The sequence below is a fragment of the Martes martes genome, assembly GCF_963455335.1.
Source record: "Martes martes genome assembly, chromosome: 7".
NCBI classification, from domain to species: Eukaryota; Metazoa; Chordata; class Mammalia; order Carnivora; family Mustelidae; genus Martes; species Martes martes.
Genome location: NC_137894.1, coordinates 82,844,852 through 82,868,049, shown reverse-complemented (window position 1 = coordinate 82,868,049; position 23,198 = coordinate 82,844,852). Strand labels below are relative to the sequence as shown.

The following is a 23,198-nucleotide window of genomic DNA, read 5'->3' as shown; positions in this document are numbered from 1 at the left end:
GCTTCCTGCTCAGTGGGGAGCCTGCTTCTCCCTCTCCCTCTGCCACTCACCCTGTTTGCGCTCTCTCGCTCTCTCTCAAATAATAAAATCTTTTTTTAAAAAAAGGTAGGTAAATGAGGGGCTCCTGGATGGCTCAGTGGGTTAAGCCTCTGCCTTCAGTTCAGGTCATGATCTCAGGGTCCTGGGATAGAGCCCCGAGTCAGGCTCTCTGATCAGCAGAGAGCCTGCTTCCCTCTCTCTCTCTGCCTGCCTCTGTCTACTTGTGATCTCTGTCTGTCAAATGAATAAATAAACTCTTAAAAAAAAAAAAAGGTAAGTGAATGATTATTAATTGTTTAGATCAGCTTTATGAATAGCCTTCAGAGGGGTGCCTGGGTGGCTCAGTGGATTAAAGCCTCTGCCTTTGGCTCGGGTCATGATCCCAGGGTCCTGGGATCAAGCCCTGCGTCGGTCTCTCTGCTCAGCAGGGAGCCTGCTTCCTCCTCTCTCTCTGCCTGCCTTTCTGCCTAGTTGTGATCTCTATCTGTCAAATAAATAAATAAAATCTTTTAAAAATAAATAAATAAATAAATAAATAGCCTTCAGAAATCTTAGGGTTTCATAAGTTTTCTCCCATCAATGTAGATTTTTTTTCCCTCCCAAACTAATACATGCTTAATAGAAATAATGATGTGATGTGTTGTAATAACCCTTTTAATATCAGCATATGGTGTTTTGGAGAAACTCTGAAAAGACAGGACAGTGTTTTGCAAATATTCTGTAATAACAGCAGGACACCTGGGTGATGCTCTTGATTTCGGCTCAGGTCATGATCTCAGGGATGTGAGATCAAGCCCTGCATCAGGCTCTGTGCCCAGCATGGAGTCTCTCTCCTTCTACCACCTCCCCAATCCACTCATGTTCTCTCACTCTCTCTCAAATAAATAAATAAATCTTTCTAAACTATATAATTAGGGGCACCTGGGCAACTCAGTCGTTGGGTGTCTACCTTCCACTCAGGTCATGATTACAGGGTCCTGGGATCAAGCCCCGCATCTCCCTCTGCTTGACCTCCTCCTCCTTGTGTCCCCTTTCTCACTGTGTCTCTCTGTCAAATGAATAAATAAAATTTAAAAAAATAATAAAATAGGGGCCCCTGGGTGCCTCAGTGGGTTAAAGCCTTTGCCTTCAGCTCAGGTCATGATCCCAGAGTCCTGGGATCGAGCCCCACATCGGGCTCTCTGCTCAGCGTGGAGCCTGCTTGCCCCTCTCTCTCTCTGCCTGCCTGTCTGCCTACTTGTGATCTCTGTCAAATAAATAAATAAAATTTTTAAAATAATAATAATAATAAAATATATAATTAATTAATAGCAGTACATTAACAGGTTATAGAAGATCATAGGCCCAAAGCTAAAAAGTTTTTTTCAGTCTTGTTCTGATGCTGTTTCTCTGATCTTTACTCACTTCACTGGGGCAGGAAAAGCAATCTGTATGTGCTATTTTGTTATCCTAAGTTTTAGAGGGTCATGGGACCAATGAGCTGTTAAAGTGGAACTAGGGTGCTTGAAGTCTAAAAAGGCCATGGGGCATCTGGGAGGGCTAGAAAAGCTTGTTCTAGCTTTTAGTTCTGTGAGGAGTAGTCACTGTTGTAATGACTGCCTTTAGTGTTGCTTTACTTAGGTAGCTATATACCTTTCCTCTTTCTGCTAGGTATAATCTGAGTCTGCTTAACAGTAGATTAAATATTTAACCTAATTAACACCTTAAGCCCATTCAATTCTTGCTACGTTATCAGTGGCCGCACCCAGGACCCTGCCTCCTGTCTGAGTTCTTAAACTCTAGTATTAACAGATTCCGAGCATAAACAACTCTGTTTTTACCCATTCTTATTTTGGCTGTTCATTGACTCACTGGTATGTCTAAACCCTTGACTTATCCAGCATTTTGACCCTGTTAGCAGCCCTTTTGTCTTTATATCTTTCTTATCTACCCTAGATTGCCTGCTCCATTTATAACAAGGTTATGACTTTAGATAGCTCTCTCCATTTTCCATAAAAGCTCATTGTAGGGGTGCCTGGGTGGCTCAGTGGGTTAAAGCCTCTGCCTTCAGCTCAGGTCGTGATCCCAGAGTCCTGGGATCAAGCCCCGCATCAGGCTCTCTGCTCAGCAGGGAGCCTGCTTCCTCCTCTCCCGCTGCCTGCCTCTCTGCCTACTTGTGATCTCTGTCTGTCCAATAAATAAATAAAATCTTTTAAAAAAAGAAATTAACGAGTTGAGAGAGAGACTTTTAAGCGGGTTCTACATTCAGTGCAGAGTCAGACACCAGGCTCCATCTCAAGACCCTGACATTATGACCTGAGCCGAAATCTGGACTCGGATGGTCTTAACTGACTGAGATACGCAGGTGCCTCTTGCCTGGATTCTTGAAACGGCCCCTGACTGTTCATTCAGCTTCCAGTCTTACATTTCTCCTCTCCTAAGTCTGTATTGAGTTCCCTTGGTGTTCTCCTAGTGCCCTGTGGATTCGCTAACATTGTACTACTCACCCCATGGTAAATCATGTGTTTCTCTGTATTCTCCTCTGCACCATAAATTACTCTTAAGAGTCAGCACCACCTTGAGGCATCTGGGTAGCTCAGTCGATTGAGGGCCTGACTTTTTTTTTTTTTTTTTTTTTAATTTGAGAGAGAGCATGAGAGGGGGGAGGGTCGGAGGGAGAAGCAGACTCCCTGCTGATCAGGAAGCCCAACGTGGGACTCAATCCCAATCCAGGATGGGACTCAATCCCAATCTGGGATGGGCGCCCCGAGGGCCTGACTCTTGATTTTGGCTCAGGTCATGGTCTCAAGTTGCTGGGATCGAGCCCCGCATTGGACTCCATCCTCAGCAGGGAGCCTACTTAGGATTTTCTCTCTCTCATTCTCCTTCTGCACCTCTTCCAGCTCACGCTCTCTCTTACGAGCTCTCTCTCAAATAAATAAGTCTTTAAAAAAAGTAGTAGGGACCACCTCATAATCATCTTTATATCCTGAACACCTAGCGCAGTGCCTGATTTTATATACATTTGTCAGTGGTTTATTAAATGAGTGAATTAGTGAATTAATCTTAAAAATGCAGTTTAAGAAAACACCCAGCATGTATTGAGAATCCTAAAGATAAAGCAGTTTGGAAGGGTTTCATGAAGAGATGTGTTTTAATTTGGATGTTTAATGATACCTGAATAGAATTTTTGGTAGCAGGAGAGAGAGCATTTCAGGTATAGAGGAGTCTAAAAGTTCAGAGCTTCTTTTGAGAACTGTTTGGAACATAAGGTTCTGTGGGGGTAGGGTGATAGATGGAAAGATAAGTTGAACCAGATTGTTGAAAGTCTTGAATATCATGCTAAAGGGATTGGTTTTCAATCTCTGAACATTGTGAAACTGTAAAAAATTGAGTAAGGAAGAGATGCTAAAAATTTGATTTTGGAAGTCATCAACAGAATGAATTGAATTGAGGAAAAGAGACGTTAACAAGTAGTACAGTATAATGGTCCAGAAATAATAAGGTTTATTATTATAAACCTTATTAAAATAATAAGGTTTTCAGGCATTTGACGATAGAATTTGAGTTGTGAGAGACAAAAAAAAGTTGTAGATTTTCAAGATTTTTAATGAGTGGTGTGGGGTTTAAGGGAATATGTTGAAGAGACTGGTTGGATGGAAGGACCATAGATAGGGATCCAAGAAGAAAAATTTGGAGATTAGATTATAATGAATACTGTCTTAATCTAAGGTGGGTTTAGCAGAATCTCCATATAAAGATATGATACAGGCATTTGGAAATAGGGTCTGAGGTTCAGGAAAGAGCTTAGGGGTAGTAATCATGATTGTGAATCATTTACATAATGGTGAACATTGGAGCCATGGCAGTAGATAGGAAAATTAGATGGCATGTTCCATTGTGGCACACCCTGATGTAGCAAGTGGTAAAGTCAAAGAGTTAGCTGCTTCTCAGTTTTTTTGTTTTGTTTTTTTTTTTAAACAGTTTTATTTATTTATTTGACAGAGAAAGATCACAAGTAGGCAGAGAGAGAAGAGGAAGTAGGCTCCCCGCGAAGCAGAGAGCCTGATGTGGGCCTTGATCCCAGGACCCTGAGACCATGACCTGAGCTGAAGGCAGAGGCTTAACCCACTAAGCCACCCAGGCGCCCTGCTTCTCAGTTTTGCCTTTAGATAACCATTCTTGCCATTTGGGAGTCACCTTCTGTGTCCCTTATAAGTTGCTAATCTCCAGAGCAGGATAAGACATGATATTTGGATGAGTACAGAGTGAAGAATTTGCAGAATATGGGGTGCCTGGGTAGCTCAGTAGGTTAAGCATCTACCTTTCAGCTCAGTCATGATCCCAGAGTCCCCAAATTGAGTCCCACATCAGGCTCCCTGCTCGGTGGGGAGTCTGCTTCTTCATCTGCCCCTCACCCTGCTCATTCTCTCATTCTCTCGCAAATAAAATAAAATCTTACAAAAAAAAAAAATTTGCAGAATGTGTTTTCAAAGCTTTTACAGAGTCATATGATGGTGTATGACTCCATTAAATTTTGCATCTTTTTTTTTTTTTTAAGATTTTATTTATTTATTTGACAGAGAGAAATCACAAGTAGGCAGAGAAGCAGGCAGGGGAGGGGAGGGGAGCAGACCCCCTGCTGAGCAGAGAGCCTGATGCGGGGCTTAATCCAGGACCCTGAGATCATGACCTGAGCCAAAGGCAGAGGTTTAACCCACTGAGCCACCCAGGCGCCCCTAAATTTTACATCTTTAAAGGAACTCCTGGATTAAATTTGTAGTTGTCTTTATATATTACTATATATATGATGAGAAGGCTACTTGCAATGGGATTATCAGATGTACTCACAGAATTTGAGATAATCTAGGCATTATTGTAGACCACCTGAATCTGAATCTTTGAGAGTGAAGCCAGCCTCCTCTTTAGTACCCTAAAGTTTGAAAGTCACTGATACACATGATGAAATTGCCAATTTACTAAAGTTTAAAAATCAGGATCCCTTTGTGGTTGCCATTTTGATGTCAGAGAATAAAAGAGGTGTTACTTTATTTATTTTTTTTTAAAGATTTTATTTATTTATTTGACAGACACAGATCACAGGTAGGCAGAGAGGCAAGCAGAGAGAGAGGAGGAAGCAGGCTCCCTGCTGAGCAGAGAGCCCGATGCAGGGCTTGATCCCAGGACCCCAGGATCATGACCTGAGCCGAAGCAGAGGCTTTAACCCGCTGAGCCACCCAGGCGCCCCAAGAGGTGTTACTTTAAAAAAAGAAAGTATGACTTCCCATTTGTAATCTAAAAAAATTGCCAACTTAAGTTTACATTTCTTTCAGCTGAGTGTGAGAGGAAAAAATAAAAAAGAGAAACTTGAAGATTTCTTTAAAAACATGGTAAAATCAGCAGATGGAGTAATTGTTTCAGGAGTAAAGGTAAGATTTTATTTGATTAATAGAGGTATTGGTTTGAGAATCTACTTCTTTTAAGAAGATAGATTGAGATTTCAGATGTGCAGATGACTCTGTTGGAGTAAAAGAGAAGTTTGGACAGTAGAATGCTTAGGCCTGGGAATCTGGGCCCCCTGCCTTCGATTCTACTCTTTGGAGAACTTCCTTTTCCCAGGGGTGAGAGATCTGTAGGTCCAAGGGGATTTACCCACCTGGAGTGCATGCCCTTCCCTCCAAACTAGACCAGGCTTTAGGGATCTGGAACCCCATATTTCCTTGCCTAAATCTGAAGCCTACTTTAACTTTTCCTCTTCTGTGGGCCTCTTCTCTGAGTTCATCCTCCAGTGTGTGCATTCATGGGTGGTCAGGGGTGACCATGGAACAGCTGGGGAGAGGGTGGGCACAGGGGAGAATATCCATTTACATACGTATGTGAGGTTTCTCTGGGTGCCTTACAGAACTGCAGGATAGAGCATGAAGAGGGACTGCCTCCATTTGTACATTTGTCCTTGGCCTACAAAATCTTAGGAGCAGACTTGGGTTCAGATAGGGAGTTAGAAGAGCTCCTTTGAGGTTTTAGTCTTATGGGCAGGGGTGGGGGATGCCTGGCTCATTTGGTAGAGCATATGACTCTTGATCTCAGGGTCGTGAATTCAGGCCCCACGTTGCGCATGGAGCTTACAAATAAACAGGTGTATTCAAAATTAAATAACACCCAAGTATTTCTTAATGATGTTCTTAAAAATGGTACAAGAATTAATTTATCTGAAGACTCTTACCATTAAAAGAAAAAAGTGTTTATATTACATTATCAAGCAGATACAAAGAAAGATAAATGCTGCTTTGTCATCATTGCCTATTTTTATAAATACATCTGAAGTAAAACTTAGGTGGGAATTACTGTTTATTTGATTTATACTTCAGTTTTTCAGAGACAGGTCAGCTGGTATGTTGACAGTGCTTGTGCCATGGCTACTCTCTAATAAGGACTCCACTTCCTTTCATTTTGATGCTACTTATGCATTAATATTGAACATTTTTCTTAGCGTTAAGTATAAACCACTGTATGGATTATGATTTTGGTGAAGAAGTAACTAACATTTTTTGAACATTTACAGTGTGTTCGTTGATCCATATTTTGTTTACTCTTCAACCCTACAAGTTGGGTAGTTTTATCCCCATTTTAACAGTTAAGAAAATTTATACACATGAATTACAAATTTTACACTTGATCTTAGCCAAAAGGCCGAGAAGCGATAAATTACAAATTTTAAAGAAATTTTGTTAGTACCAACTTTTCTTTCCCAAGTTCTGTTAATGTGGATTTGAATTACATCATTTTAGCTGGTGCTTTTTCAAAAAAACGACTGCTGTTTTAGAAAGGAGGAAAGGACTTTGAATAGTTTTATTTTTAATGTGTATCTGGCTTTGTTTCAAAAAAGATAGAATAATTGCTTCCAGAAGGCTAATTTGGCCGTATTTCCCCAAAGCAGTCAGAGAGGGCTGTAATGACAAAGGCTTGGCAGCCTTCAGGAATGGCTCATAGAATACATAGTAGACCAAGAGAAATAGATTGAGACTTGCCTATCAAAATTTTTTTCTTCTCAAATGTAATAGATTACTTCCCCTGGCAGTAATGTATCTCTTGGAGAGGCTGGACTGTAGACACAACATGAGTAGGAAGGAACACATTTCAGAGTTCAACATGTGAACATGAACCATTGTGGAAGGATCTAAGCTTTCATCTGCAAAACCATTCCAGATTTCTTCCTGGATAGATAGTGCATGTCTGTATAAAGTCTGAATTTGTTGGTAAAATCATTAGAACATCTTATTAGAGGATAGCTGTGCTGTTTTATTGATCTTTTATGATTATAATGGTAAAGTGATTTATGTATTACACTAAAGCAAATAAGTGAAAAATTATATTTTCTTTTGACCCTATAGGATGTAGATGATTTCTTTGAGCATGAACGAACATTCCTTTTAGAATATCATAACCGAGTTAAGGATGCATCTGCTAAATCTGATAGGATGACAAGATCCCACAAAAGTAAGGTTTTTCTCTGTGGCTAAAGCTTACATTTTTTTTTTAATGGAATAATTATAAAGTTATTATGTTACTTAGAGTTTATAAAAGTCTTGATGTAGAACAGTGTTTCTCAAACTGTGGTCTGTGAAGTCTGGACCCTAAGGCTCTTTTTATTTTTAGCAAGTCTGTGAGGTCAAAACTATTTTCTTAATAGTCCATGGTGCATTTTGTATTTTTCACCATGTTAACATTTACACTGATAAAGCAGAAGCCATGGTGGATAAAATTACTGATGCCTTAGCACAGATCAAGGAGGTGGCATGAAATTGTGCTAAGAGTCACTATATTTCCAGCAGTGCATTTACAATTAGAAAAGAAAATTTCAATTAAGAATATCTTTGATAGGGCGCCTGGGTGGCTCAGTGGGTTAAGCCTCTGCCTTCAGCTCGGGTCATGATCTCAGGGTACTGGGATCAAGCTGCATTGGGCTCTCTGCTCAGCAGGGAGCCTGCTTTCCCCCCCACCCCCACACCCTGCCTGCCTCTCTGCCTATTTGTGATCTCTGTTGTCAAATAAATAAATAAAATCTTTGATAAAGCAGTTAAAATTACTAATTGTAATAAACGCTTCCCTAGAGTTCACATTTTTAATATTCTGAATGGTGAAATGAAAGTATACATAAAGCACTGTGATTCCTTACTGAAGCATAACAGTTTTCTTTAGAAAAGCCCTTTAGTTGCAACTGAATTAGCTGCTTCCACCCCCACCCTCCCACCCCCTGCCAAAAAAACACCATTTCTAGAGGGCACCTGGGTGGCTCAATTGGTAAAGTAGCTGCCTTCAGCTCAGGTCATGATTCCAGGGTCCTCGGATCGAGTCCCACATCAGGCTCTGTGCTCAGCAGAGAGCCTGCTTCTCTCTCTCCCTCTGCCTGCAGCTCTGCTTACTTGTGCTCTCTATCTCTCTGTCAAATAAATAAATAAAATCTTAAAAAACAAAACAAAACAAAAACACCATTTCTACTTGAGAGAACAGCTGACAAACTATGATTATTCAGATTTGAGTATTTGATAGACGTTTTCTTAAAAATTAAATGAGTCTGTTACTTTAAGGAAAACAACTGACAGTATTTGTTGACAGTGTTAAAGGTCAAGCTCTCCAGCAATAATTAGAATTTTGGAAAACTTGTATCCATCCTTATGAACTTACTTCACAATAATTAAAGACTTCTCTGAGGAGATTGATAATCATATGTGAATGTGGTATTTTTGATGTTGTTTGTATAAATAATGAAGTTTGTCAACATTTTGGAAGATTTGTGTAATTCACTGAGCCGATATTTTCTGCAGTCTTCCGTTCTACCAACTGAGCTATCGAAGGCTCCGCTGAGCTGATATTTTCTAAATGATCAAATATATGGTGTTACAAAGTCATGTACGTAAAAGATTCATTCAAAGTTCAAGATAGACTGTTTTCTTTTAACAGCTTTATTGGGGTATAAGTTGGTATCAGTAAGTTTCAGTGTTCAAAGTATACAGTTTGGTAAGTTTTGACATATGTGTAAAATCATCACTACAGGGGTATCTGGGTATCTACAGAGGCTCAGCGGGTTGAGCCTCTGCCTTCGGCTTGGGTCATAATCTCAGGGTCCTGGGATCGAGCCCTGCATCGGGCTCTTTGCTCAGCGGGGAGCCTGCTTCCCCACTCTCTCTCTGGCTTGCATCTCTGCCTACTTGTGATCTCTCTGTCAAATAAATAAATAAAATCTGTAAAAAAAAAAAAAAAATCGGGCGCCTGGGTGCCTCAGTGGGTTAAAGCTTCTGCTTTCTGCTCGGGTCATGATCCCAGAGTCCTGGGATCGAGCCCCACATCGGGCTCTCTGCCAGGAGAAAGCCTGCTTCCTCCTCTCTCTCTGCCTGTCTCTCTGCCTACTTGTGATCTTTGTCTGTCAAATAAATAAATAAAATCTTTTTAAAAAATTTTTTTAAATCATCACTATAATTAATATAATAAACATATCCATCACCACCAAAAATTTCCTTACAGCCCTTTGTATTCCCTCCCTTTTGCTCTGTCCACAGGCGACCATTGATCTGCTTTCTGTCTCTGTAGATTAGTTTGCATTTTCTAGAATTTTAAATGAATGGAATTATACCATATGTACTTTTTATTATTTGGCTTTAAAATTCAGCAAAGTTATTTTGAGATTCATTCAAGTTGTGTGTTTCAAGAGGTCATTCCTTTTTATTGCTGAGTGTTATACTGTTGTATGGATATAAACAGTCGTTTATCCATTCAGCTATTGGTGGACATTTGGGTCATTGCTAGCTTTAGGGTGTTATAAGTAAAGCTGACATGAACCATCTATACGTAAGTCTTTGAATGGACATGTGCTTTCATTTCTCTTGGGTAATACCTAAAAGTAGAGTGGCTGGATCATGTGGTAAGTGTATAATTAACTTCTTAAGAAAATGCCAAACTTTCTCCCCAAAATGAAATGATTATACCATTTTACATTCCTACCAGCTGTACAGGAGAGTTCTAATTGCTCCACATCTTTTCCAACAAGGATACTCATTCTTTTTCCTTTTAGCTGTTCTCATAGTCCTCTCAGTGATTTTAATTTGCATTTCACTAATGATTGATAATGTTGAACATCTTTTCTTATGTAAGTTCTCCAGCTTTATTCTTCTTTACCAAAGTTGTTTTGGCTTCTCTAGGTTCTTTATATTTTCATATGGTTTTTAGAATCAGCTTGTCACTTTCTACAAAAATGGTGTCTGGATTTTGATTGGGATTATGTAGAATCTGTAGGTCAATTTGGGGAATATTGACAATATTGATTCTCTGATACATGAATATAGTGTATTTCTCCATTTAGTTAGGTCTTCCTTAAAGTCTCTCAGCAGTATTTTATAGCTTTCATTGTACAGATCTTTCATACCTTTAGTTAGATTGATCCCTGATTATTTTTGCTGCTGTTGTAAATGGTGTTGTTTTTTACCGTTCATTTTCCAGTCGTTCTTTGTTAATACATAGAAATACATTGTATTTTCTATATTGGTCATATATCTGGCTGTCTTACTAAATAAACTCACTTAATTGGTTCCAATAACTATTTTATAGATTCCTTCACGTTTTCTACATAGATGATCATCTGATGATAGAAACAATTATACTTCTTTACGGTTTAGACTGCATTTATTTATTTTCTTTGCCCCATTATACTGAAGCTATACCTGTAGCTCCAGTACAGTGTGGATGGAAGTGGTAAGAGCAGCCATCTTTGCCTTCTTCCTTATCTTATGGGGAAGGCATTCATTCTTAAACCATTAATTATGGTATGTGGTGTAGATTTTTCCTAGATGCTTATCAGGTTGAGGAAAGTCTCCTATAAATTGCTAGGTTTTGAAGTAAATAAATAAATGAATAAAAATTGCTAGTTTTGTGAGAATGTTTTTCTTTTATGTCAGGAATGAATGTTGGAATTTTATCAGATTTTTTTTTGCAGTTATACTGTTGAGACAATCATATCATTTTTCCTATTTTCTATTAGTATGGTTAATTGTATTGATTGATTTTCAGATGTTAAACCAACCTTATGTTCTTGGGATAAATATCACTTACACAATGGAGTTTAAATGTATTAGAGTTCAGGGATGCCTGGGTGGTTCAGTTGGTTAAGCAGCCAACTGTTTTTTTTTGTTTGTTTGTTTGTTTGTTTTTAATTTCTTTACAGTGTTCCAGAATTCATTGTTCATGTACCACACCCAGTGCTCTGTGCAATACGTGCCCTCCATAATACCCACCACCAGGCTCACCCAACCTCCCACCCCCAACCCGTCCAAAACCCTCAGATTGTTTTTCAGAGTCCACAGTCTCATGGTTCATCTCCCCCTCCAATTTCCACCAACTTCCTTCTCCTTCTCCTCCATGTTATTTCTTATGCTCCACAAATAAGCAAAACCATATGATAATTGACTCTCTCTGCTTGACTTATTTCACTCAGCATAATCTCTTCCAGTCCCGTCCATATTGATACAAAAGTTGGGTATTCATCCTTTCTGATGGAGGCATAATAGTCCATAGTATACATGGACCACATCTTTCTTATCCATTCGTCCGTTGAAGGGCATCTTGGTTCTTTCCACAGTTTGACCACTGTGGCCATTGAAGCAGCCAGGTCTTGATTTCTGCTAAGGTGGTAATCTCAGGGTTCTGGGATCCTTCCTCCATCAAGCTCTCCTTCTGCCCCTTCCCTTACTTGTGCTTTCTCTCTCTCTCTCAGATAAATAAATCTTTTTAAAGTTAAGTGGTGGCTCAATGGGTTAAAGCCTCTGCCCTCGGTGCAAGTCGTGATCCCAGGGTCCTGGGATCGAGCCCCGCATCGGGCTCTCTGCTCAGCAGGGAGCCTGCTTCCCTTCCTCTCTCTCTGCCTGCCTTTCTGCCTACTTGTGATCTCTGTCTCTCAAATAAATAAATAAAATCTTTAAATAAATAAATAAATAAATGGGGGTGCCTGGGTGGCTCAGTCAGTTAAGCGTCTGCCTTTGGCTCAGGTCATGGTCACAGGGTTCTGGTATCGAGCTCCGCATAGGGTTCGGTGCATAGCAGGGAGACGCCTTCTCCCTCTCCTCTGCTGTTCCCCTTGCTTGTGCTCCATGCGCTCTCTTGCTTTCTCTGTCAAATAAATAAATAAATAACCCCAAAAAATAAAATTTTAAAAAATAAATAGATAGGGACACTTCGGTGGCTCAGTTGGTTAAGCATCTGCCTTCAGATCAGGTCATGATCCTGGGGTCCTGGGATGGAGCCCTATCTCAGGCTTCCTGCTCAGTGGGGAGTTTGCTTCTTTATCTGTACCTCCCCTGCTCATGCTTAGTCTCTCAAATAAATAAATAAAATCTTAAAAAAAATTTTCAGGTGAAATAAAAACGAAAAGCAAAAAATTACTGTGTACTGTAATCAGTCCTGTAATCGAGGTGTATATTCATGCTGTGGAAACATAAAGAGCTGTAAAGGTAGACTGTCATCTGTTAAGAAAACTGAAGAAAGGGGTGCCTGGGTGGCTCAGTGGGTGAAAGCCTCTGCCTACGGCTCAGGTCATGATCCCAGGATCCTGGGATTGAGCCCCACATCGGGCTCTCTGCTCAGTGGGGACTGCTTCCCTTCCTCTCTCTCTGCCTGCCTCTCTGCCTACTTGTGATCTCTGTCTGTCAAATAAATAAATAAAAACCTTAAAAAAAAAGAAAACTGAAGAAAATATTAGTGATTCTGATTTATTTATTTGGCCAAATGGAATGGTGCTTTTAAGAAAGATAGTTGTGAACCTATTTACAAAGTCATAGTTACTACATATAATTTATTACATAACATACAATTTTACAGAATTATAAAATAAAAATTATTTTTTCATGATGCATGAACTTAGCCTAGACTATGAAAATTAAGTTTTCAACATCACTGTAATATATAAAATCAGGGCAGTTTGCTTATTTTCTGTGAACACATAATGATGTAACAGCTAAGGGGCGCCTGGGTGGCTCAGTGGGTTAAAGCCTCTGCCTTCGGCTCTGGTCATGATCCCAGGGTCCTGGGATCGAGCCCCGCATCGGGCTCTCTGCTCAGCAGGGAGCCTGCTTCACCTTCTCTCTCTCTGCCTGCCTCTCTTCCTACTTGTGATCTCTGTCAAATAAATAAATAAAATCTTAAAAAAAAAAAATTATGTAACAGCTAAAGAGGGTAGTGTCCTATGAGCCAGATATTAGGATCCAGGAATTTCTTGCTCTAAAAAATAATTTTAGGGTCAATTTATGTATAAAATATTAATGTAATTGATATCAAACACAAATAATTTTTAATTAATTTTTGTGTGTGTGTTCCAGAATTCCTTGTTCATGCACCACACTCAGTGCTCCACACAATACATGCCCTCCTTAATACCCACCACGAGGCTCACCCACTCCACCAACCCCTACCCCTCCAGAACCCTCATTTTGTTTCTCAGAGTCCACAGTCTCTCATGGTTCATCTCCCCCTCCAATTTCCCCCAACTCACTTCTCCTTTCCATCTCCCAATGTCTTCCACAAGTAAGTGAAACCATATGATACTTGACTCTGTCTGCTTGACTTATTTCACTCAGCATAATCTCCAGTCCCATCCATATTGATATAAAAGTTGGGTATTCATCCTTTCTGATGGAGGCATAATACTCCGTTGTATATACAGACCACATCTTCTTTATCCATTTGTCTTTTGAAGGGCATCTTGGTTCTTTCCACAGTTTGGCAACTGTGGCTATTGCTGCTATGAACATTGGGGTACAGATGGCCCTTCTTTTCACTACATCTGTATCTTTGGAGTAAATACCCAGTAGTGCAGTTGCAGGGTCAAAGGGTAGCTCTATTTTTAATTTCTTAAGGAATCTCCACACTGTTTTCCAAAGTGGCTACACCAACTTGCATTCCCACCAACAGTATAAGAGGGATCCCCTTTTTCCACATCCTCTCCAACACATGTTGTTTACTGTCTTGTTGATTGTGGCTATTCTAACTGGTGTGAGGTGGTATTTCAGTGTGGTTTTGATTTGAGTCTCCGTGATGGCTAATGTTGATGAACATTTTTTCATGTGTCTGTTAGCCATGTCTTCTTTGGAGAAATGTCTGCTCATGTCTTCTGCCCATTTTTTTATGTAATTATCTGTTTTGTGTGTGTTGAGTTTGAGGAGTTCTTTATACATCTTGGATATCAGCCCTTTGTCTGTAGTGTCATTTGTGAATATCTTGTCCCATTCCGTGGGTTACCTCTTTGTTTTATTGACTGTTTCCTTTGCTGTGCAGAAACTTTTGATCTTGATGAAGTCCCAAAAGTTCATTTTTGCTTTTGTTCTTTTACGGACATGTCTTGAAAGAAGTTGCTGTGGCTGATGTCGAAGAGGTTACTGCCTGTGTTCTCTAGGATTTTGTTGAATTCCTGCCTCATGTCGAGGTCTTTTATCCATTTCGAGTTTATCTTTGTGTATGGTATAAGAGAATGGTCTAGTTTCATTCTTCTATACATAGCTGTCCAATTTTCCCAGCACCATTTATTGAAGAGACTGTCTTTTTTTCCACTCTGAATTTTTTCCTTCTTTGTCAAAGATTATTTGACCATAGAATTGAGGGTCCATATCTGGGCTTTCTGCTCTGTTCCACTGGTCTATGTGTCTGTGTTTGTGTCAGTACCATGCTGTCTTGGTGATCACAGCTTTGCAGTAAAGCTTGACACTTGGTCTTAGCTAAACAGCCAAGAAGTGATTGTAGTAAAGCTTGAAATCAGGCAACGTGGTTCCCCTGTTTTGTTTTTCTTTTTCAACATTTCCTTAGCAATTCGGGGTCTCTTTTGGTTCCATATAAATTTTAGTATTGTTTGCTCCAGCTCTTTGAAAAATACAAGTGGAATTTTGATCGGGATGGCATTGAAAGTATAGATTAATATAGACATTTTAATAATGTTTATTCTTCCTGATCCAAGAGCATGGAATGCTTTTCCATCTTTTTGTGTCTTCTTCAGTTTCTTTCATAAGTGTTCTGTAGTTCCTCGAGTACAGATCCTTTACCTCTTTGGTTAGGTTTATTCCCAGCTATCTTATGGTTCTTGGTGCTATAGTAAATGGAATTGATTCTCTAATTTCCCTTTCTATATTTTCATTGTTAGTGTATAAGAAAGCAACTGATTTCTGTGCATTGATTTTGTATCCTGCCACATCACTGAATTGCTGTATGAGTTCTAGTAGTTTGGGGGTGGAGTCTTTTGGATTTTGCATAGAAAGTATCATGTCATCTGCAAAGAGAGAGAGTTTGACAAAGAACTTTGCCAATTTGAATACCTTTTATTTCTTTTGTTGTCTAATTGCTGTTGCTAGGACTTCTAGTACTATGTTGAACACAGTGGCGAGAGTGGACATCCTTGTCAGAACACAAATCATTTTTGATTCCTGCCTCAATAAACCAACTTTTACATGATTTTTAAGTGTTATTTTTTTTAACTTAAACTTTTAGGATAATAGTGAACAATCTCACATGTAGAAGTTACCATTCAGAGTCTGAAGTTTGTATTCACAGTGTCTTTATGGGGACATCTGGCTGGCTCAGTTGAGTAGAGCATGCAACTCTTCTTTAAGTTTGAGCATGGGAGCCCACTTCAAAAAAAAAAAGATTCTTTGGGGTGCCTGGGTGGCTCAGTGGGTTAAGGCCTCTGCCTTCGGCTCGGGTCATGATCCCGGGGTCCTGGGATTGAGCCCCGGGTCCGGCTCTCTGCTCAGTGGGGAGCCTGCTTCCTCCTCTCTCTCTGCCTGCCTCTCTGCCTACTTGTGATCTCTGTCAAATAAATAAATAAAATCTTTTTTAAAAAAAAAGATTCTTTATGAAAGATATAAAAATAGACGTGTTTTGAATTTTTTTAAAGATTGTACTTATTTATTTGAGACAGAAAGAATGAGAGAATAAGCATGAGGGGGAAAGGTCAGAGGGAAAAGCAGACCCCCTGCTGAGCAGGGAAAGATGCGGGACTCATCCCAGGACTCCAGGATCAGGACCTAAGCTGAAGGCAGTTGCTGAACCAACTGAGCCACCCAGGCGCCCTGTTTTGAATAATTTTAAAAAGTAAATAGAGTCACCAAATTTCAGTCTTGTCTGTTGAATGTAACTTTGTACAGCATAAGAAAGTGTAGTGTAAGGATTACTGTTCTTTTAAGAGAATAAACACATTAAATCTTATAAAAAATACTACTGGCATAAGTGGGAATTTCCATACAAAGTAGACATGTCTGGGATTTTGTTAATAATAGCAAACATTTGTATAATACTGTACTTGCTTTGTGCCTATATAGTAACATTCATTAATTCATTTAGTCCAAGTGATCACACAGAGCTGGTACCATTATTATCCCCATTTACAGATGAGGAAAGTAGGGCATACACAGGCTAAGTGATAAGGTCAAGGCCATATAGCTGGTAAATTGGGATTGGCAGTTTGGTTCTAGTTCCATGCTCTTAATTAACTGTTGTACTATACTATCCTTTTTCTGAAATGAGTAATCTTTTCTCAACAAATTGTCCTATGGGGTGAGCCCTGGGAAGAGTGCTAAAGTTGAATACTTGGCTTCCTAGCACCCAAGGATAATGATGCTACCACCATTCATCTAGCTTCCCAAGCTCCTTAATATTTCCTCCTACCTCAGGTCTCTTGTTTGTAAATCCTGCGTATTAGGTTTCCTAAATATCTTCCAGCTTTGTCCTTCTTCTCTGCTGTCACTCTTCTTGCTAACTTGATCCTGACCATCAGTATCTGACACAACAAATTCGTAGGTGGTTCCTCTGCCTTCTGTGTCTCCATTTCTAGTCTTTATTCGAGGCAGAAGAACTTTTATCTAAAAATCCTTAATGGTTATTTTTAAATATTATTTTTAAATGTTTATTAATACCCATTCTTACAATATCAAATCCAAACTTTATCATGTCTTACAAAAACCTGTTTTTCCCCCAAGATACTTCCAGTTTATTTTTCCACCTTCAACTCTATCCATTCTCTTCTGTACTCTAAAGGGCCTTCTTCCTGGACGGCTGTCTGAATATACTGTACTCTTTTATGTCTCATTGGCCTTTATCCATGCTGTCCCCTCCATTTTGCCTGGTAAAGATTTGCTTATCCTACAAGTTCTGACTCACTCAGTAGTGTCTGTAAATCCTTCCCTAACTTACTCAGGTGGAATCATCTGTTTCCCCTGCTCCCAAAGTAGTCTGTTCCTATGTCTAATATAATATTCATCAAATTATATTATAGCTGTTGTCATTTCCTTCACCAGACTTGGGTTATTTACATTCACATTGTTTTCCAAGTAGGTGCTCAATAAATATTTTCGAATCAGTGAATAAATATATTAAATTCTAAAAATTTTTCCCATAGGTGCTGCAGATGATTACAATAGAATTGGTTCTTCATTATATGCTTTAGGAACTCAGGATTCTACAGATATATGCAAGTAAGGATTCTGATTTAAAATAAATAAAGCAAAAATTTTACTGGTAGCCTGAACACACAGAATATTTCTGACCCAAGAGGCATGTAGAATATCTTCTTTAAAATACATCAATAATGAGGCACTTCTTACAAACTTGGTTCAGTGTCATTTTTTTCTCTACCATTTCTCTCTTTTTTAAATCTGAAAAGTAAAAATTGACTTTAATATATACAATTTTAACATTTACAAAGTTTTGTTTGATGAAAATTGGCTGATTTATGTATGTGAGGAAGAGGGAGACAGAATTTATATCAAAATGTTCTCAGGAAAAAAAAATGTTCTCAGGTTTTGATGAAGTTTATTATAAATAAACGTTTTGGAATTAGAATATAATATATATATGTATGTATTTCTTTGAAACCAGGTTGACTTTTAAAGTAAAATGTGGTGCTGTCAGTTTATACTTTTTAAAGAGGCTCGCTATTCTAGTTTATAAGTTTAATGAATCTTAGGGCAGTCCTAGAGTAACCTGATGGGAAAGTATCATACATGTTAATATAGAAATGCTCTCTGGATATTTGCTTATGTAGCTGTCCTTTATTTACTTTATACTAGTTTTTCACATTAATCTAACCATAGTTAATTTTAGTTGCTCCTATAATATTGTTTAAATCCAACTCCTCACTGAAAAATAATCCGAACTTTTTTTTTCAATTTTAAGTGGCAAAACTATTTTCACAGTTTATGCCTTTTTCTAAACCACATCCTTGAACTTTTTTCTAGTATATCCTGTCTTAGTAGACATGTAAAATCCAAGTTTTTCAGCAAAACAGGATACTGTATATAACTTATTACATGAACATGCTACCTTCCCAAAGAGTCAGTCTCTAACACTTTAATACAAAGAAAAAGTCATAAATGAATAAAATCTTTAAAAAAAAGAAAAAGTCAACCTTGCTGTGAGTTACTGGACATAAACCTGTCAAAGCAAGTTCTTTTTGGTAAAACAAAGTTCATAAAATAGTGTTTTAGCTTTTAGTAATACTTGCCTCAATCCATTTATAACATCACCAGTAATTACATATTATTTCACAGAATACCCTTTTAATAGTTTGGCATTGGGATTTTTTTTAGTTGGTGTCAGCATTTGAGAGATAGGCTATTTAGTTAAAAGTGAATTCTGAGATAGAGATTGGTTATTGATTTCTGTTATTTTCTAAAACAAAGCAGCTCTGCTTGAAGATGTTTAACACATAAGTATCAGATAACTTCAAGAGCTGCTCCAACTTTAGTTTTTTCCTTTTAAGTCAGCCTCTTTGGATCTGATTGTTCTGTACTTCTATAGCAATTTGAAGATACAGGCTTTATTTAATATTATGTGGCATATTTCTAAAGAATATAAGGAAAAAGTTTTTTAATTTAAATGCATGGTTTAGAGTGCCTGGCTGGCCTAGTCAGTGGAACATGTGACTCTTGATCTTGGGGTTGTGAGTTCAAGCCCCATATTGGGTATAGAGATTACTTTAAAAAGTACATACTAAATATGGGGTGCCTGGATGGCTCAGTGGGTTAAGCCTCTGCCTTCTGCTCAGGTCATGATCTCAGGGTCCTGGGGTTGAGCCCCACGTCAGGCTCTCTGCTCGGTGGGGAACCTGCTTCCCCCTCCCCCTCTACCTACTTATGATTGCTCTCTCTCTCAAATAAATAAATAAATGATTTTTTTTTTTAAAGTACATACTAAATAAATAAAAGTATGGTTAAGACTGTTACCTTGAAATGGGAAGATTTTTTTGTAACAAGAGTTTTCAAGTAATCTGTTATATGGATGGAAGTACAGAGGTGTTGAACTAAATGAAGTCTGCAGTGAATAAGATTGTTAAATATTACTGTAATGAAATAAGAAAGTTCATTATTAATACAGTTTTGGGGACATATGCTCTGAACATTTGAAATGAAAAATCATTTCAAAGCTGACTTCTGATGAAATATTTTTCCCTTCCAGGTTTTTTCTCAAAGTTTCAGAACTGTTTGATAAAACAAGAGTAAGTACTATAAATTAACCTTTGGGAGTCTCAATCCTTGCGTATAGTAATGTGTTACGTGTTGTGGTTGTGTTTAACTTTATTGAGAAAGATGAGCTATACTTCAGAAGGATGAAGAGACAGATTTAGATTTGAAAATTTGATTTTTTTTTCCAGGAAATTCATTTTTTGGTTATGGCCTTCTGGTATTTGTGTAAAAGTTCATATTCTTGATCAGAGAACATGTTCATTATGAAACAGCGTTTATTTTTATGAAGAATGATCTTTTTCTGGGGCTGTGTAAGATAGAAGAAAGTGTTAGATTCATTGTGATTTTACCAAGATGATACTGTTTTTGATCCCCCATGACACTGGTTTAAAAATGAGTTGTATCAGAGCACCTGATGGTGGTTCAGTAGCTTAAGCATCTGCCTTCAAACTTGGGTCATGATCCTGGAGTCCCAGAATTGAGCCTGGTGTTGGGCTTTGCGATCAGCGGGGATTCTCCTTCTCCCACTCTCTGGCCCTCCCTGCTCGTGCGCTCTCTCTCTCTCTCTCACTCACTCACTCTCTCTTAAATAAATAAAATCTTTCAAAAAATTAAAAAATAAAAATGAGTTGTATCAATACAAGACAAATATGCAATTGTAGAAAGGTGTACTTCATAGTAACAATGTTGACATAGTCTTGATTTTCAGGGATCAATCTTAGATGCAGTAATATTTAAACACTTTGGGCGCCTGGGTGGCTCAGTGGGTTAAAGCCTCTGCTTTCGGCTCGGGTCGTGATCCCGGGGTCCTGGGATCGAGTCCCGCATCGGGCTCTCTGCTCAGCGGGGAGCCTGCTTCCTCCTTCTCTCTCTGCCTGACGCTCTGCCTACTTGTGATCTCTCTCTGTCAAATAAATAAATAAAATCTTAAAAAAATATATTTAAATACTTTGATAAAGTTGATAGAATAGTGAAAATATTTATTATAAGTTTAAGAGTACTTGGGCGCCTGGGTGGCTCAGTTGGTTAAATGACTGCCTTCGGCTCAGGTCATGATCCTGGAGTCCCAGGATCGAGTCCCACATTGGGCTCACTGCTTAGTGGGGAGCCTGCTTCTCCCGCTGACCTTTCCCCTCTCATGCTCTTTATTTCTCTCTCTCTCTCTCTCCTCAAATAAATAATAAAATCTTAAAAAAAAAAAAAAAAAGAAAAGGGAAGCTTAAAGGTACTTAACTGAGAGTGGAGGTGTCTGGTCCATTGTAGAAATCTGAGTTCAGCGTGACTTTATCAATTGAATAATGTGTAGTGAAGACAAGGAAAGGAGACATTCTCTCACAGAGGAAAGAGTCATTAAATACATAAATATTGTTATACTGGGGTCCATTATTCTGCTTTGGTTATTTGTACCAATGAGCATTTTCTGGGAAAATATCATTGATTTCTGTGTGTTTACATCAAAAGAACAGGGATTTATCACAAAATAGCTTTATGTGTCAGTAGATGTGCAAGTAGATGTCAAAAGGATTTAGATGTGCAAGAGATTTATTGGGAAGAACAAAGAGGAAGGAGCAGGATAGACATGAAGAGCCTTTAGACCATAATGCAGGTCTATACCTGTGAAAGGAGAGGGTAGAGGAAGAGGGGACTGGGTAGGAAGAATTTCAGATCGTAGCGTAGTTCTAAGAAAGTTTTGTCCAGGTGAGCCCAAGTGGCTCATTAGAGGGACTGCTGTGTCAGGCAGGACAGGCTGGCACTGCTCCCCCTGTGCTCTGTCATTGGGTGCAGGGGAGGATGCGTCAGAACCTTGGGATGCATGTTGTTTTGGATCTAGAAAGATTGCAGTTGGGACTCTGAACCGTATATGATCCTCACAGCAAGCAGTTGCTCTTGAAGGAGATCTAGGTGGCACGCTGCCGTAGCCACAACAATCTTTATTTTTTTTAGTGTTTTTGTGGTGGTCTGGTTTTTTGCTGTGTAACAAACCATCCTAAAATCGGGAGCTTAAAACAACTTTTTATTATGCTAATGAAGTCTTTAGGTCAAGAATTCAGAAAAGACAGAGCAGAGATGGCTTACCTCTGCTCCATGATGTCTGGGGCCTCAACAGGGAACATATGAAGGCTAGAGACTGGAATGAGCTGAAGGCTCTTTCAGATGTCTGGGGGGTGATGCCGGCTCTCAGCTGAGACTTCAGCATGGGCTGTTGGCTAAAACACCTGCATGGTGCTTATCCATGGAGCTTCTTAGGCTTCCTCACAATATGGTGGCTAGGTTCCAAAAGCAAGCGTTCCAAAAGGTAGGAAGCAGAAATTGCCAGTTTCATTAAGGCCTGGAAACTGGCAAAGCCTTACTTCTTTATTGGTCAGTAAGTCTTAGGGCCCAGATTCAAGGGGACAGGATACATACCCTACTTCTTAATAGAAGGAGAGGAGCCATATTTAAAAGCACCCGACATCCAACTAACATGTTACCTAGATTTATATAAATCCATTTATCTAAATTTATCTAACTCAATTTGAATATACTTTGTGCATTTATCTGTTAGATTAAGAAGTTTCAAAGTTTGGGGTGCCTGGGTGGCTCAGTGGGTTAAAGCCTCTGCCTTTCAGCTCCAGTCATGATCCCAGGGTCCTGGGATCGAGCCCCGCATCGGGCTCTCTGCTCAGTGGGGAGCCTTCTTCCCCCTTACCCCTGCCTGCCTCTCTGCCTACTTGTGATCTCCGTCTGTCAAATAAATAAATAAATTCTTTAAAAAAAAAAAAAGTTTCCAAGTTTATTTCTCTATTATAAAGGAATATTTCTTTCTTTCTTTTTTATAAATAAGCCGTTGATTTTTGTTTGTTTTTTGCTTTGTTTTGTTTTAAAGATGTTATTTATTTATTTATTTGACAGACAGAGATCACAAGTAGGCAGAGAAGCAGGCAAAGAAAGAGGAAGAAGCAGGCTCCCTGCTGAGCAGAGAGCCCGATGCGGGGCTCGATCCCAGGACCCTGGGATCATGACCTGAGCTGAAGGCAGAGGCTTTAACCCACTGAGCCACCCAGGCACCCCTAAAGGAATATTTCTTGAGAAGCTTCAAGTTTTTTTCTTTATATTGAAGTATACTATATACATAGGAAAGTGCACATACCAGAAATATACAGCTTGTGAAATTTTACAAATTTCACACACCCATATAATGAACACCCAGATCAAGAAATAGAATTCTTGGGGTGCCTGGGTGGCTCAGTCATTAAGTGTCTGCCTTCAGCTCAGGTCATGATCCCAGAGTCCTGGGATCGAGCCCCACGTTGGGCTCCCTACTCAGCGGAAAGCCTGCTTCTCCCTCTCCCACTCCCCCTGCTTGTATTTCCTCTCTCACTGTCTCTCCCTCTCTGTCCAATAAATAAATAAAATCTTAAAAAAAAAAGAAAGGAAATAAAATTCTTGCCAGCAACCCAGATACCCTGACCCTCTTCAGCTGCTTTTTATGAGTTACCCCCTCCCTCAAGGGTAGCACCATCTTAGCTTCTAACAGCAGAGGTTAATTTTATTTTCATATTTTATATAAATGCTTTATGCAGTATGTATTCTTTTATGTCTGGTTTCATTCACTCAACGCTATGTACATAAGATTCATCAATGTTGTTGCATGTTTATATAGTTCCTTCATTCTTCTTGCTGTATAGCTTTCCTTTGTAAGAATATACATGA

The 23,198-nt window shown here is 39.1% G+C and overlaps 1 protein-coding gene across 1 annotated transcript in view; it reads left to right on the top strand.

Moving 5' to 3' along the window:
• The window catches only part of SNX6 (sorting nexin 6), a 62,487-nt gene that overhangs the window by 20,706 nt on the left and 18,583 nt on the right, over positions 1 to 23,198 (top strand). The window contains exons 7-10 of the mRNA XM_080808018.1: positions 5,352 to 5,447; positions 7,410 to 7,515; positions 17,441 to 17,516; positions 19,498 to 19,537. Coding sequence (XP_080664144.1) covers positions 5,352 to 5,447; positions 7,410 to 7,515; positions 17,441 to 17,516; positions 19,498 to 19,537 — 318 coding nt within the window. The remainder of the gene's footprint in view (positions 1 to 5,351; positions 5,448 to 7,409; positions 7,516 to 17,440; positions 17,517 to 19,497; positions 19,538 to 23,198) is intronic.